At 41.7% G+C, this 16,427-nt stretch overlaps 1 protein-coding gene across 1 annotated transcript in view; it reads right to left on the bottom strand.

The window, feature by feature from the left end:
• Window positions 1-16,427, bottom strand: part of LOC126834829 (protein dachsous) — a 92,733-nt gene that overhangs the window by 3,839 nt on the left and 72,467 nt on the right. The window contains exons 7-16 of the mRNA XM_050567017.1: window positions 15,299-15,715; window positions 12,922-13,339; window positions 7,406-7,690; window positions 6,643-6,866; window positions 3,548-4,580; window positions 2,170-2,869; window positions 1,385-1,904; window positions 692-1,307; window positions 299-604; window positions 42-214 (exon numbers count right to left, since the gene is read on the bottom strand). Of these exons, the coding sequence (XP_050422974.1) occupies window positions 42-214; window positions 299-604; window positions 692-1,307; window positions 1,385-1,904; window positions 2,170-2,869; window positions 3,548-4,580; window positions 6,643-6,866; window positions 7,406-7,690; window positions 12,922-13,339; window positions 15,299-15,715 (4,692 nt within the window). The remainder of the gene's footprint in view (window positions 1-41; window positions 215-298; window positions 605-691; window positions 1,308-1,384; window positions 1,905-2,169; window positions 2,870-3,547; window positions 4,581-6,642; window positions 6,867-7,405; window positions 7,691-12,921; window positions 13,340-15,298; window positions 15,716-16,427) is intronic.

Consider the following 16,427-nt stretch of genomic DNA (forward strand, 5'->3'; position numbering starts at 1 on the left):
ATTATCGTTGACCATAAGAGAATGTAAAATGCGTTACTTACCATTTTCATTAGTTTTTGATCGAATAACAAACGGTTGGCGGTAATCATTCCAGTTTGTTGATCGATTCTAAATCCATTTACGTCATCGACTAAACTATACTTGATTTTTCCGTTCAAGCCGGAATCTAAGTCCCTCGCGTTGACTTGCATCGAAGACTCTCCATAAGTGTTTTCTGAAATGATATAAGTTTGCGGGCATTTAGAAAATGTGCTACGCAAACAGAAAGTTAGAAATTCAAAGTGGCATGGATAAGCACCTGTCATTGTAAAAGTATAATGAGGTCGGTCGAAAACTGGAGAGTTGTCATTGTCGTCTGTCACCGAAATGGACAGTTCCGTCTGGGCCGTATGTTTCGAGTCCGATACGAGTATTTCCAATCGATAGGATCGAGTCTGTTCATAATCCAAGTCGCCAATCAACTGAATGCGTCCGCTGTATCTGTCCAACGCGAATAGTTTCTTGTCGGTCATTCCTACCGAGTTTGCCCACGTGTAAGTCAACGTCGGATGCGTATCAACGTCGTTCGCCACCACCGTCGTTATTGTACTTCCAACTTCCAAACCTAAAATTAAGTACAAAAAACGTTTAAAAAAATCAGTTGTTAAACATATGGTAACGCAACGGTGCTAATGTAATGGCCATATTTTACCTTCTTTGACGCTGATGGTACTTTGTGGCGGAAACGAAGGTCGATTATCGTTAACATCGATGACCGTCACTCGGATAGTGGCCATTCCCGTCATTTGTGGCGTCCCTTCGTCTGTCGCTATCACAGTCAACTTGTACGAGTCTCTTATCTCGCTGTCCAACACGATATTGGTTTTGACGATCCCGGAGTCAGTGGGATCGATTACGAAAGCATTGTCGTGATTGCCGTCGACCAAGTGATAGGATAACTTAGAGTTTTGATCTTCATCGAGATCCACAGCAGACACTCTCATGACGAAAGTTCCCTTCGAATTTCCCTCAGCCACTGTAGCTATGTACTCCTTTTGTGCAAATACCGGACCGTTGTCGTTGAGATCGGACAAATAGATCCATACGTCCGCGTAGCCCCACATAAACGTGGAAGCAGGCGCATCCGTTTGCGCTATAGCCACTAGATGTATGCCAGACTTGTGACTCTCGAAGTCAAGTGATTCGGACTTACCGACCCGGATAACGCCGGTTTCCTCATCGATGTAGAATAATCCGTCTTCGTTGTTAACGGGAGCCAACCTGTAGGACACTTTTTGCTTACGCCCGTCACTGCGGTAGGCCGAAATCTGTGGACAACAAAAAGTGAGACATTTTTATTAACGATTCATTCAAGCATGCAGAAGATTTGAGTTTGAACACTTACCTCGAGTACATCCTTGTGGACTTCTAAATTCTCCGGTATTGTAACGTGATAGGTCGAGTTCTTGAACCTCATAACCGGGATCCGTTCAAAGTGTTCACCGATTTTGATCTCCACAAGACCCACTGAACTCTGCGACGGGTTCCCTTTGTCCGTTGCTATAACTTCTAAATGGAATACTTTACCATTTTCCGAGGCAAGGCTAGACGACGCCGTGACCACTCCAGTGTTCGGGTTCATCCGAAATCGATTGCCAGCCTCATTATCTTTGAACGAGTAAAGGACGTCGGCGTTAGATCCTTCGTCCTTGTCCGTCGCAGAGATCCGTAGGATGTCCATGCCTGGTTGAACGTGAGATAGAATTTCGGCCGTGAACGGGTATTTAGAAAATATCGGTGAATTGTCGTTAACATCCAACACTTTGACGTGGACCAGTGCCGTTGAAGACCTCGGATTGTATTTGCCACCGTCTCTGGCCACTATTTGTAACCAGTAGTTGGATTGCCGCTCTCGGTCTAGATTTCTAAAAGAAATGATAATAACGCACATTGTTTATTGACTTGCTGTTTTTACCTAACTCAATCGTTTAACTTTACCTAGATCACTGATTTTAAAATATACAGATAAGCGGTGCTATGCACAAAATCTGTGTCAGCTTTCACACAGAAATCCCAATTAAACTCGGTCGCCGTTCTAGTTATAGCGGCGCTTATCTGTTTACTTTCAAATCAATGCTATTACCGTTTAAAGGTATATTATGTTTTCAAAGAAAAATGCTATGTGCTCACCCAACTGTGTAGATGACTCCTGTTTTGTTGTCGATTTGGAACACGTTTTCAGTTTGGTTAGACAGCGAATATGTAATTCTAGCGTTCATGCCCATGTCTACGTCGTGAGCTTTGACTGTCAGTACTTTGGTGCCGATGGACGCGTCTTCAAGTAATACCGTTTCATATTTGATCTGTTCAAAGTCGGGGTTGTTGTCATTTTCGTCTTCGACAACCACTGTTAAGTTGCAATGTCCAGCGGTCGTGCTTCCCCGGTTTTGAGCCGTTATGGTCAATTGATATTTCGCTTGCACTTCTCGATCCAGAGTCTTCGCCGTCAGCTCGCCGGACTTGGGATCCAAATAGAACCTATTGCCTCCGTTTCCACCGGTGATACTATACACGACCTGACCGTTGGCACCCCAATCAGGATCTACCGCTGCGACCGTGCGTATGACGGCCGGCTCTTGATTTTCTGGTACCATCATTGAGTGACACGATTCGTGTTTGAATTTGGGACTATGGTCGTTGACATCCAGTATTCCCACTTCCAGCGTCACTACGTCCGTAATCATTTTGATCTCGTCAGTCGCGTATACCGGAAAAACATAGTGCGACGTCTGTTCTCGATCGACTCGACTTTTTAACGTCACTATGCCTCGGTCTTTGTCAACGTGAAAGCAGTTTTCAGCTATACCTTCTGGTATGCTGTATGAAATTTCTAAAATTAAAAAAAAAAATAATTCTTTAAAATCATCATAATAATAAATAGCATAAGAGTATACAAGTGTGGATGTTAGCTACATATTATTTTTCATTGAAAATGTTTACAGATTTTATCTAAGACATTATTATAAATATTTTTAAACGATAGGTACTAGTGTTTACGACACGATTTTAACATTATAACCCGGTAATTTTTGGTAATAATAACTATAAATTGGATTCTTCGCCTTATAACGCCGCACTTAGTAATTTTAAATTAATCAGCGCAGGCTAGCGGGATCTAATAGCGTTAGCAATCTACGTTATTGATTTCCAATCATTCTCGAACGGTTAACTTTTAAGTGTATTACGCTCGTCAAATGATGTTTTAAGTGTATACTCTAGTCGTTAAATATAATTGTAAGTTTAATGACTGGTAATATTAAGCAAGGCTTCGGATCTTAAAAAATTGCATATGCGGCACTTTTAGAAAAGGAAAATCGAACACTTTGAAACCTAACTTAACATCACCAATATCAATCACTATAATTTTTCTTATTAGCTGAATGCTGATTTAAACTAAGGATGGCAAGATATATCGATGTGATACCTGGAAATATCATGGCGGAACTTTGTTTTTTTGTTTACTCCCAGTCTAAAAATATTTCATGTTAAGAATGTATCGCCGACTTACTGTTATCGTTGGAGTTGGCGGTCACTTTGGCTACGAAACTGCCGACGGGCGCGTCTTCCGATACGTTTGCGGCGTAGAACTTTTGGGCAAACTGCACGGACCTATCGGTGGCCGCAGCAAACGTTACATCCAGCATCATGTACGAGTACCTGGGCGGCGTACCCCTGTCGGCAACGGTGATGTTAAGGGTGTGGTCTTTGACGTTGTCAGCGGGTCTAGTCAACACCAACACGCCCGTGTCGTACCCGATGTTGAACACCCCTTTCTCGTTGCCCGCGCTTATCGTGTACACGATGCGACCACCATCATCTAAATCGTCGTCGACGGCCACCACGCGACACAACCGGTCACCGGGCCGGGTCGATGCGTCCACGTACAGCTTCTTGAACGTCGGTGACACGATCCTAGGACTATTGTCGTTGACGTCCTGCACGATTATCCTGGCAGTCATGTCGGCGTACAGTCTCTCGGAAACGTTAGTCGCCTGATCGGTGGCGCGCACCGCCAGCACGTATTCGCCGACGGCTTCGAAGTCTAGTTGGTCCACTAGCGTGAGCATTCCAGTGAGTGGATCCAGAGAAAATGCTTGGACCGGCCACTGCTGTGCGATGGAATACCGGAGTTCCGAGTTAGCGTCCAGGTCGGCGTCGGTAGCGGTGAAGTTGTACACAACCGATCCGATTACGGCGTTTTCAGGCACGTGCAGGGTGACTGGATCGGCAGGCCATTTGGGCGGGTTGTCGTTGACGTCCAACACCTCCACCCTGACCGACACCGAGCTGCTCTGCGGGTTCGTGCTGGTGCCCGTGTCGAGTGCGTGTACTTCCATCTCGTATAAAGATTTGGCCTCCCTATCCACCCTGCCGGCGACGATCAGAGCGCCCGTGCTTCGGTCTAGGTCGAACACCTGTTGGCTGACGTCCGAATGCCTGAGCGTGTACTTGACTTGGCCGCGACCCGCCGAAGCGGCACCTGCGCTTTCCGAACAGGCTATACGGCCGGCTATGCTTCCGATCGGTACGTCTTCCTTTACCTGCAAGCACACAAGTTTTATTAGAAATTACAATAAATCAACACACAGAGGATATGACGTATGGTCTATGAGTAAAAACTAGTGTACGTGGTTAAATATAATAACGAGGCTCGGTATTAAGCGCATAATTGTTCTCCGTAGTAAAAAAAATGCATAGTTGGATAAAACTAAAGTTAATCATAGTATAGGAAAATATTAAGATATTGGGTAAGGAAAATATAGCTTGAGAATAAGTAAGTTTAAAGCAGAATACCGGTTTAAGTTTAAATTTAGTGATGATGTAGTTATTAAATTAACACAAAACGCGCGTTGATCCGGCTGTAGTATAATAATTTTTCATGCGCTGGCATGAATTTCCAATTTCAGTATGCAATCATTATTTCCTTGAAAGTAATTTCATTTTATGCCGGTTAATTATACATGAACGGATATAATAATTATATTTTATACTCGTCTGATGAACCAACTTTATAGGTCAACTACTGCTACCGCCGTGTAACGGCCCCTACGTGGGTTTCGGGTTATGGACTCCACCGCAGAGTGAATTTCATCGGTGAACAATCGACGGACATAATCTTCGGCCGGTCAGCGAGCGAGGGAAAATCGGTTGGCTGTTTTTTTTTATTATTATTATTTATTCCCTACATCAGAATCTCATTTCATAAAACTCGACCAATGCGCACCCACCGTTGCCTCTTAATTAAACCGATCCAAATCAAAAAACATAAATCTTTTAAGTATTAATGCAAATCTCGTTAGTTCGTGACTAATTCCGTATCTGATCCGAATCGAAGAGTAGAAAAAATGTTGTCCACAAAAAGTCTACATCCGGTGCTGCGGTTCTGTACAATAAAAACATATATACGACGACGTTCATTAGGACCGAAAAGTCAGATCACGACAGAAACTTTTAATGCGAGCACATACCCTATGATATAAAATATGCATAACACGTGAAGTTCAGTTTCGTTCGGCTTTGATTTTTTTCTGAGCGAGTTAGGAATTTCATTTATTTATTTATTATTTTTTTTTTTGCTCGAGTAACAATGTCTTATCGTGAGCACTGGATCTCGTTTGTGCGCTGCGAGCGGATAGAAATGAATAAATAAACGGGAGGGGAAAAAAAGTCGAACAATAAATAAGTAAAGAGAAGTCATCGTGAGCGAACAAAAAGTAAACGCGTACCTTCGCCGTTTCGAAACCGGGTTTCAATTGAATATAGGCGAATTGTTTTTATCTTGTATTATTATTTTCTTTATTTTCGGTGCAACTGGTGCGCGGCTGACCGTCGGTGTTTCTTGGTTGCATCGAAACCAGTTTTAATTTTTTGAATAAAATACATAAACATTTATTTAGCCATTTTATTTGATTATTTATTATTTTCTCCACACCGTTATTATTATTATAACAACGACAAAAATACGCGAAAATGAACAGGTTAATATAATGACTTTATCTGGATTTTTGAATAGTTTTGGAATTCCTCGTGTACCCGGTCGCGTCGAGATGAACACAATTAGAAGTATCTGAGCCTCTGTCCTTTCTCTGCATGTCGCCCCCCGTTGATTTATGTCCCCCCGAACAATCCAATTTATTCGCTTCACCGGCGGGGTCGTATACTTAAAATATTTATATATTAAATACAACAGTGCAAAAATGGCATGTTCCCCGTCGTCGACGCAGCGTTTCAAAATGCGACTCGGAGGTCATTTAAATTTATTGGACGCCAAAAAAATTGGAGACAAAAAGCGGTAAACGGGAACTGGTTATCACAACGTACCATCCGACCATCGCATGGGTCGGGTACTATTCGATAAACGATTATCGAAACCGCAAATTGAGTGCGGTATAAAATCAGCATTCGTAGTATGAAATGTAAGTATCTAATCCTAATATTACATCTAAGTTAACGGCGTTAAATTTAATCACTATTAACGCACGAAACTCGAGGTGACCGAAGAAGAACTAAAAAGTTCTATTAGAGTTTCCAATGTAATCACGCTATCTGAGAACCTGAGAAACTTACATATTAGGTATAACGGTCAAAGTTATATTAAAATACCTGGAACACGAGGCTGGAGCTGGTGAACGTTGGCCGGTTGTCGTTTAGGTCCAACACTTCTACCCTGAGCATTCGCACGGTCTGCTTGGGCGGGTGCCCGTTATCCGTGGCTGCCACTGACAGCCTGTACATAGATTTCTCTTCGTGGTCCAGCGACACTTTGGTTCTTATGACGCCGGTGATGCGGTCGATGAAGAATTCGCCGTTGCCGTCCGAATCGCGACCTGTAACAGCGTAGAGGCGGTCTATGTGTTAATTAGCGTACATTATCGAAAACGTGAAGCCAAGTCTCCTGCTTGGCCATCACAACAACAACTCCAAAATTAGAAGATCACGACCACTGCCGGAATGAACTCGTGCGCTAACAACGTTAATCGACCGTATAAAATAATATTATACGTCATAGGTACAGGTTCTATAAAAAAATCCTATTTCTGTCTGTAGGCATGTATAAGAAATAATAATTAAATAATTATTTTCAGGAAGCACGTATGCTTGAATATTATCATCAGAGTACTGAGTATTTTCTAATCGGTTTTCTGACCGACATACTAAACTAGTGAAAACATGCAGCAAGCAGCCCAGACCGAATAACGATAATTCATAAACAAAGATATGTATGAGAAAATAATCGTAATTTTGGAGTTATGCCTATGCTGTAGACCAGTGCCTATTTGTCCACAGAAATATTCCACGTGACACTCCCAATGCCGGGTTTAATATTTATCGGGCGAGCTACAAGAATAGTTTTTCGGTTACATACCTTTGAGGATGGAATAGGTGAGCGTGGCGTTGTTGCCCTGGTCGGGGTCGGTGGCTTTGACTGTGACCACTTCGATCCCAGGTGGTTGTTGCTCTCGAACGGCCACCACGTCTTGTTGTGGGTCCACGATGACGGGAGCGTTGTCGTTGACATCCGTCACGATGACCTTGACCTTAACGCGCTTGCTGCGACCCCTGACCCCGCCGTCCTGGTCCCTGGCCTCGACGATCACCTCGTGCCAGGCCCGTGTTTCCCGGTCCAACGGTTCTTTGGTGCTGAGTTCGCCTGCAAAAAACGATTCACACGATTAAGAATACACGTGCATTGGACGGAAGACCGCAAGTGCTATCGGCTACGGATCGAAGAAAGAAAAAAGCTGTAGGTATACTCGACCTATGTATGAAGGTTTATCTACATATTATGAAACCGTTTTAATGAAAATTTCCTACTGTATATTATCAACGAAACAGATATTTATCTATTAGGCTATTTTTCTCGCCGACACATTTTTTCCCATAATAAATCTATTATCACCAGAGACAGTGTTCGCGCGACTTGTGTGTGTATGCATATGTTATATTGTGTTTGCACACGTTTTGTAAACAAATTAATTTTTACGGCGGCCTTGGATCTCTTGCCGAGATGTTTGCGTTTCTTTATCACGGGAACGCGACCCCGCAGTCATCATTCGGCGGTGGTGGTTTTTATTTTCTTTCTTTCTTTTTCGTTTTTACGACTCCGACGGCGGTGTAAATATTGGAATATTGTAACGCGTCGTAAACACTAGTATTTATATAAGCGGACGGATTGTAATACAAAAACAAAATAATGGGTGTTAAAATACCCCGACTGAGGAAAACGGTGACGGGTTATCTAATGGCGTTTCGGTGTAGAATTCATTCTCGTTGTATACACATCGGATGTCTGCGGCAATACGTGTTAAATATTTAGACAGGTATGTCCCAAAAAAAGGGACACAGCGGCGGCGACAACGTGTGTGTATTATTTTCGTTTCGTGAGATTATCACACACAAATACCTAATATCAATATATTTTGTAGTGTCAATTTTTAGTCAAAACAAGTTAAAATAAATAACATTAAAATGGGAAAACTTAGAATTGCTTTTCTTCTTCACCTTTCATAAATCTCTATCCGTCACCTTTTTTAAAGAAATATTGACAAACATAATATCTCAAGCAATATAAGTATGGTTTTCTATATTATTATTATTATAAAATATTTTTTCAAATGATTTCGATAATAATTTTGTCATTGACAATTGATACCCTATCAACACTTTAATAATAATAATATATATTGAATGATAATTATTGCTGTATTACAGATAGTTTGAAGCTTACAAGTAAATTTTACACACAGAACCGAAGAGTAAATAAATCTGCATCGAGTTGCATCGAAGTTAGGGGCCACCGACCAAACGGGTCATGAGGCACATGCGGCGTGTGTGTGCGTTATACATTATTATTATTATTTCACGAAGCGAATATGCTCGATTCCTAATGATCGATGTAATCAGCGACGGTCGGGTCGGTTGGTCGTAATGAGAAAAAAAACTGCAGCGGACAGTCGTCGTCGAACGCGTTTTGGATAATATGTATAGTGTATGGTGTGTGTATATATGTGTGTGTGTGTGCCTAAGCGCGTAGGCAGCCGTTTAATTAACACGGGCTTGAGCGAGGGGCCCGAGGGGGAGGAGACGACGACGGCGATGATGATGATTCGGTCTTTCAGCACAACACAAACCAATCTCAGAAGTAACATCCATTGTTCGCGGTGCGATTAAAATACATTATACGTATAATATTGTATGTATGTAGTGTACCGCATGCCGCATAAAATTAATATTTCTTCGCCTGCTGTAATCATAACGACAACGGCACAGCGATAATGCACGGCGTATGTACAGTTATAGGGTGAATGAATTTCGTTCTAAGCATCTCCGCGTACGGTGTTGCCGAATAAGAATAATAATTAACGCGACAGTGCGATGCCGGCCGTGGTTGTTTCCTCGTGTAATATGATAATAATATTCTATTGAAACTATTTTCAATGTATGTGTATGTGTACCTATATGCAAACGAGCGATAAACCCGGCGACAAAAACAATGGAGACTCGAGTATAAGTATAATAGAAAAAATGTATGAACGTAAATTTCAAACACGGTAATACATGAAAAACGATTATTTTTATTGTTGTAAATGTTAATTAATCAATTGAATGGACGCCTCCCTAGAGCCCAGTTAAAAAAATTATGACTAGTCTTACCAGATCATACAATTTGAATTACTCATTTTTAAAATTTTTTTTTATGAAAATTCGCTTTTTCCAAAAATATTTCCTAGATTTTTATGTGTATTTACATAAAATAATTTTTTTCGGGAAAAATGTCTAACCTAACGTAATTTTTTATAGCGTGCATTGATACACTTGTACGAAATGGTTGAAGTATTTTATTTGGCAGAAACTGGAAAAGTATAAATGGAGAATTTGGTGGAAAACGGTTAAGCCGCCTAAAGCTCGTCCATGCCCCATTGTATGGGAACTATTATTACAAATTTATTAATATTTTAGTCGGCGACATGATTTATTATTATTCATATTGAAAATACCGATTCGGAACGTAATACAAGCGGCGAAGTCCGGAGAGATATTCTTCCTTTATTATTATGATTACTAATTTTTTTATTATACTGCCAACGGCTAGGCGGGCGTGTATTAGGGAGCCGGAGAGTAACTCGGGTGACGGTCATGAAGACAACAGTCTGTATTCGGTAGGCAGATAGGTAGGTTTATATAAGTGGCCCGCAGGGTGTTTGAGAGACCTCAAGGCCTCAGCGATTGTTTTTCATTTGATTTTTTTTCCTGCTGCTGCGTTACACACGAGAATATTTAATTTTTGATGGGATTCTGACGGTTATTATATCATAGGTCCCGCGTGTTAACCAAGTAAATATACTACTCGGTAGTATAGTATTACTACTGGCACTACGGAATAATTACAATATATACATATAAAATATAGTTCTCTGTATTCGACCCACAGTCGTATAATACAACGATTGCGCGCACGCGAACCAAACACGCACTGATCTTAAAATAAATATATATATATATTATTATAATAATAATATTATATGTATTTTGTAACACGCCCGTGTGTGACTGTTGTAGAGTACGTTTCAACCAGTAATTTGGCAGTAGCCGTCCAAACCGATCGACCTAGCCACGCACCAAACGCGGCTACCAAAATTTAAACTGTAGGAAATAGCTAGTACAAATAGCGAGGCGAACAAGATGTTTATAATTATTATTATTTATTCTCATTGCACACAGTAAAAATTGAGAATACTGTGGTTGACTTTATAATATAATTAGTTCAAAGGGAGGAAAACGTGGGTGAACGCATTTGGAACGGGTTTGAACTACCTGCCCAATGCTAACAGTATCCACAGAAAAAAGAGAGACCTCTGACCGAACCGGTTGAAGTGTATCCTTAGAAAAGAATTGCAAATGTTGTTCGATTTTTATAATACTATTTTTCCGTGGCTGTTATAAACATATAAATATATAATATTATAATACCGAAGCAAGCAGACCCATATTATAGAACGAGGTATATAAGTAGTCAAAATGACCTGACAAATGATTAATAATAACAATAATAACAAGTACTTATAATACGAGAAGGATATTTTCTATTCAGTTTGTTTATTCTCGTGTTACGCGTCAGTCAAAACCGTAGGTACATAGGCGCACACACAAAAGCTTGGGTCTAACCTAAACCGACCAGTCATGGAACCAAGACCTCTTGAACGTTATGAGTTCAGGTGGTGTTTGAATAACTCCAGCAAGCATAATGTTGTGTGCTATGGTTGAAAAATGTTATTATTTTTTTTTTTTTTTACAACGGGGGCACGCGGAGAGCAATGAAAGAGCTAAGTATATTTTATAAACGCCGGTAGTTAATAGTGTAGCAATCTGAAACGTATGCGAGTGGAGAGTATGCTGTAAAAACAAACAAAAAATAACAACAGTGATGTAGTATCAATGGAAGTCGACCCGTTGCGTTTATTGTGGTTGTTGATAGGCGTACACAAGCGAATTAATTAAAAACGGACAAAAGCAAGTTTACCACCGATACAATAATAATTATCATTGTTGCGCCGTCGGTTTATGGCCGGCCGGAAGTTTCATAACTTTCTTGGACCCTAGAGCTCATTAATCGTTGGGCGTGTGGAATGCCCGGGTGGGTGAAAAACCTACAACGGCAGATATCAATGTCATCGGCTAATACTCGCACCATTATATTGTGGCCATAACTCAAACGAGCGCGCGCCGTTAATAGCACATAATACATATAATACATGCATGCATACACACGCCGTTCGACGAACTAGCCCACTCGAAAAATGTCCATGTTTACAAAACGTTCATGAAATTATTATTCGACTGCGAGGACGCGGACACCTCGAAAATATTTTAATTACATACCGAATATACCGACTTAATATTCCGACTACAGCTGTTTCACCAACGGTCGAATGAAGTCTGTTTGCATGGATAGAGGTTAATCTATAATTTTTAACACCCCCCAGATGGTTAATTACTGAAAATGCCTTATTTAATCACACTAATTTAGGGCCATAAACATTAGAAATATCATACTGGAAAGAGAACGATTTTGTTAAAAAATATATAAAAAACGAACTACCCGTCAATAATGGTCAACACGGTTTAACAAATTTGTTAAACTTAACAGGTGTATAGTCTCCCAGAGCCTAGGCGCTATACCTATTGGTTAATCCAGTCCTGGTTAAAGCGGTAACGAATTCCCATATTATACAAACCGGTAAGTGAACGGTTAACGAAAAGGCGCGTCTGGCGTCAAACGCTAGTCACGTGTACTGTAAAACAAACTATATGCAAAAGAAAAAAAAAAGAAAAAAGTTGTCATTACAAAACATTATGGTAATAAGATATAGGTAATATATTTTTATTTTTAATATGAACGGGGACGTATCGCGAACCGAAAATATACAGACTACGATCAATCATGTACGCTTGCCTACTTCCAATATATGTATATATAATTAATTATTATACATACATTACCATTTGACTTTCGAGTGTTGGGTTTAATAGGTATGCCGGGGCATAAATAATTATGTTTTCTATTAAATTAACACCACGGTTTCGGCGGTTCTGTTGACAGGTCGTACCTAGTTGTTTTTTTTACTTCCGTGCGAAGCTTAGAAAATATTTTACAATGAACCTCATAAAAATTAATTATTATCGCTTTGTCGAGTTACAAAATTTCGAAATGAGATTTTAAAAAAATGGTCACGAATAGCCTACGTCTATAACTTAAATTTATGAAAATTCAATGTATACCCGTTGTATTTGTTAATTAACCTAAAAGTTAAGTATTTTTATGTAACATTACATTGATATGATTAGAATTTATAACTGTTGAAATGTTCGTTTCGGACTTACCGGAATACAGGTTGATGTTGAAGCTGGAGTTGGTTGGCAACAGTGAGTACCGAACTAGAGCGTTGTCGCCGGCATCCCGATCGGTGGCCGACACGGTCCCGAACACGGTGGCGACCGGTCGGTTCTCTTCCACGTGGAACTCGTAGTGATCCCTGTCGAATTCTGGATCGTTGTCATTGACGTCGGCCACGGTGACAATTACCACCACGGTCGTGGCCAGGGGCCCGGGGGATCCGTTGTCAGCAGCCACCACGGTCAGCTCGTACGTGTCCCGAGTTTCCCGGTCCAGCGGAGCTTTGACGTATACCCATCCCGTGTTAGGGTGCACGTCCAGAGAGCCGCCGTCGCCGCTGGACACTTTGTACGTGACCCTAGCGTTGTTGCCGCTGTCGCCGTCCAACGCAGTCACCTGCACTATCTGAAATCGTTAAAAAATTACTATAAACGTTTGACGATAAAAAAAAAAAATACCTAATGATAATTTAACGACCGTGGTTTAAGGACCGTCCGGTAATATAAAAATCAGCACGCCGTTCGTAAAAAACCCATACTGCTCTTTGGCATTCCAAAGCGATTATTTACCCCGCGATTTATGCGCCCAAACGGTGGCGTTGACAGTGCATTTACGCGGTGACGACGGCAATGAATCAGCACGCGGATACCACGTAGACTCGAGGACGGTTGAATGTAATAGTAACATTAATATTTAATAATATTAATAATAAATGTCGAGGGATATAATATAAAACTCAATGGTTCTGGCCGGTCAGCGTGGTCGTTTGGACTAACGTCGACTAATATAATTTATACCGATAAAAAGAGGATTCGCGGACTGGGCCGGTTTACCCAAAGGGAAGGAAGAGGGTTTAAAACTAGGTGACTCGGAAAAAGTGTTTATGAAGAAAAGTCAAATCTCTGGACCCGGAATTTGTATTTTGGTCGGGCGCACGAACCTTGGGCCACACGACAGTATATATTTATTATTATTATTTTATGCGCGTTGAGAACGAAGACGACGCGTAGAACGAACGCAAGCGGAGGAGGAGGCAACGGGCACGCACTGCGTACTTGGGCGACAAACAACGGCATTCCCGCGCGTGAACTCGACCCCGGGACCCACGGGGAGACTTGGAGCTCACACACACATACCATCAATCACCGGTTCGGCTGTTGACGAGTAATAATTATCGGAACGCAGTTCTGCCAACAATGACGCATTGTTCGCGCCTCGTTGGGGGCCTCGACACCCCCCTGCGTGTGTGTGCGGGCGCGAACCGTCCAACCCGAAATCTCCAAACGTACGAGGCTTCTCCTATATTATAGTCGGTCTCGACGTCAAAAGCGTTTTTTCCACCCTCCTTCGTTGGTCCTCCTCAACTCGATTGTTTTCGTACATAATAATATAAGAAAAATCATTAACCCCTTCCAGCGTTCATTGTGTACGCGCCGTATAGGTTATCTGTCGTTGCATTGTATTTATTATTATTATTATTATTATTGTTGTTGTTGGTGTTATTGCTCGTCGATGATAATGTTATTAACTAGCCGTCGTTTATAGTTTAATTGGTTTCGTCGCGACTGCGTTTCTATCGGCCACACGATTGCCCACCACGCCCGGCCACATTGTCTCTATGGTGTCCCCCAACGCAGAACGCTCGAAATTCCTCGATGCGGTATTATTATTCGTTTTTTTTTTTAGACGTGTAGGTACTATATATAGACTTGTGGCCCGTCCGTCGTTACCCATTAGGTATTCTCGAACTGGATAAGAAAAAAAATAACAATCGGCAAAACGTTGTACCAGAAAAGTCCCGGAGCGTGTGCACGGGCAGTGCAGCTCCCGCCGGGTTAATTAATCGCCGCCGCGCCGGTTTAATATAATGGAGAGAGGACAATACCTCGGCGGGTCGTGCGGTGTTTTACCGTTGCGTTGCACAAGGGAGAAAACGCGATCATGACTGACCGGCTCTCGCGGATGGTCATTGCGCGCACCCGTTTCTGGTATACCTTATACCGTTATTAATTAACGAGTGCCGTTCGTGACCCACGACAGAGACGGAAATCGGCCTCGACGGTCCCTGATGATTTTCGCCTTGGCAATTTTAATCAACCGGATAATCTCGGGGACGGCACGCGGTAACGATATTTTAATTTGCTTACGATTTTTCATTCTAAAAATATATTAACTACCCTACTTTCGGTAAACGTTCTAATTAGACGCGCTCGTTTGGTATACGCATAACGGTCGTTTATGGAGTCTTTGGTCTTCGGAAATCGATTATCGCCAAACAGTACAACTCTATTATTGGAACCTATCGCGTTAACGACAGTACATTCAACCCGTACAGTATAAGTATTCTGTGTAAACTAAACTCACCTGCGAGTTGACCGGCAACGATTCGAGGATGGTGGCCGCATAATGGGGTCGTTCGAATACCGGCGGGTTGTCGTTGACGTCTTGCACGTCGATCAACAGGGTCATGTTGTCGGACAGAGCCGGCACTCCCGAGTCCTTTGCCACCACCGTCACGGTCAGCCTGTGAACCGCTTCGTAGTCCAAACCGTGGATCAGGCTGATTGTACCCCGGTTGTAGTCCACCATGAAGTACGAAGGTTCCTGTGCCGAAGCCACGATCTCGTAGTGAACTTCCCCGTTGGCACCGGAATCAGGGTCGAAAGCGTGCGCGGTGTATATGGCCGAGGCGGTGGCCACGTTTTCTGGCACAGCTATCCGCACAGAACTCGAGTCGAAGCGTGGTGAGTTGTCGTTTCGGTCTTCGATGATCACGTTTACCTGTAACACGTCGAACGCCATGATAGAACTCCAGCCAAATTAAAAAACATAGCAATGTAATTGGTTTGATCAGAATCAACACCTCCTATAGTCTAGTTGGCCCATTGCAGCTAAAACCATTAATGTTTGTCAGAACCTTCTTAATAGGTGTATAAAAAAAAAGGAAAGTTATTTGGTATCAATACTACATAAACCTCTCCCCGGGTCACACGTTATAATCCTTAACATTATTATCACCATTAGTCCCACAATAGTATTTTTCTGGAGAGAAATATTTATAGTATAGTTCAAATCTATTTTATAATACAGTCATGCGTCTTGTAACAATAAAAATAATAAAGAAAGCTCGATTATAGGTTAGGTTAGAAGTTCAAACGATTAGTTAAAAAAAAAAGTAGTTAAAAACGTCAATAAAATCAAAGTATATTAAAAGATTATGTATAGTGTGCACTGTGTACAAAAAATATTACACAGTCCGTTTCTCGGCATCGTAGAGCGGTATATTATACACTTAAATCGTCGGTATTACTATCGATAATGCTGACCGTGTGCGACTTTAACGTCGTATATGCACGTCCAGTCGAAGTGGGATTTGTTTTATTGCTGGCAGTGTGTTTAAGTTGAATATATAGAGGTCCGCACGCAGACCATTAAGTCAACACAAACTCATAAACGTCCCCACAAGGCACGCAGGGCCGGTAATTAAACGGTT

Source organism: Adelges cooleyi, unplaced genomic scaffold, assembly GCF_023614345.1.
Source record: "Adelges cooleyi isolate 19-005CV unplaced genomic scaffold, UGA_ACOO_1.1 ACOO_flye_CR_arks_rails_tigmint_CR_PRNA_21, whole genome shotgun sequence".
Lineage (NCBI taxonomy): Eukaryota > Metazoa > Arthropoda > Insecta > Hemiptera > Adelgidae > Adelges > Adelges cooleyi.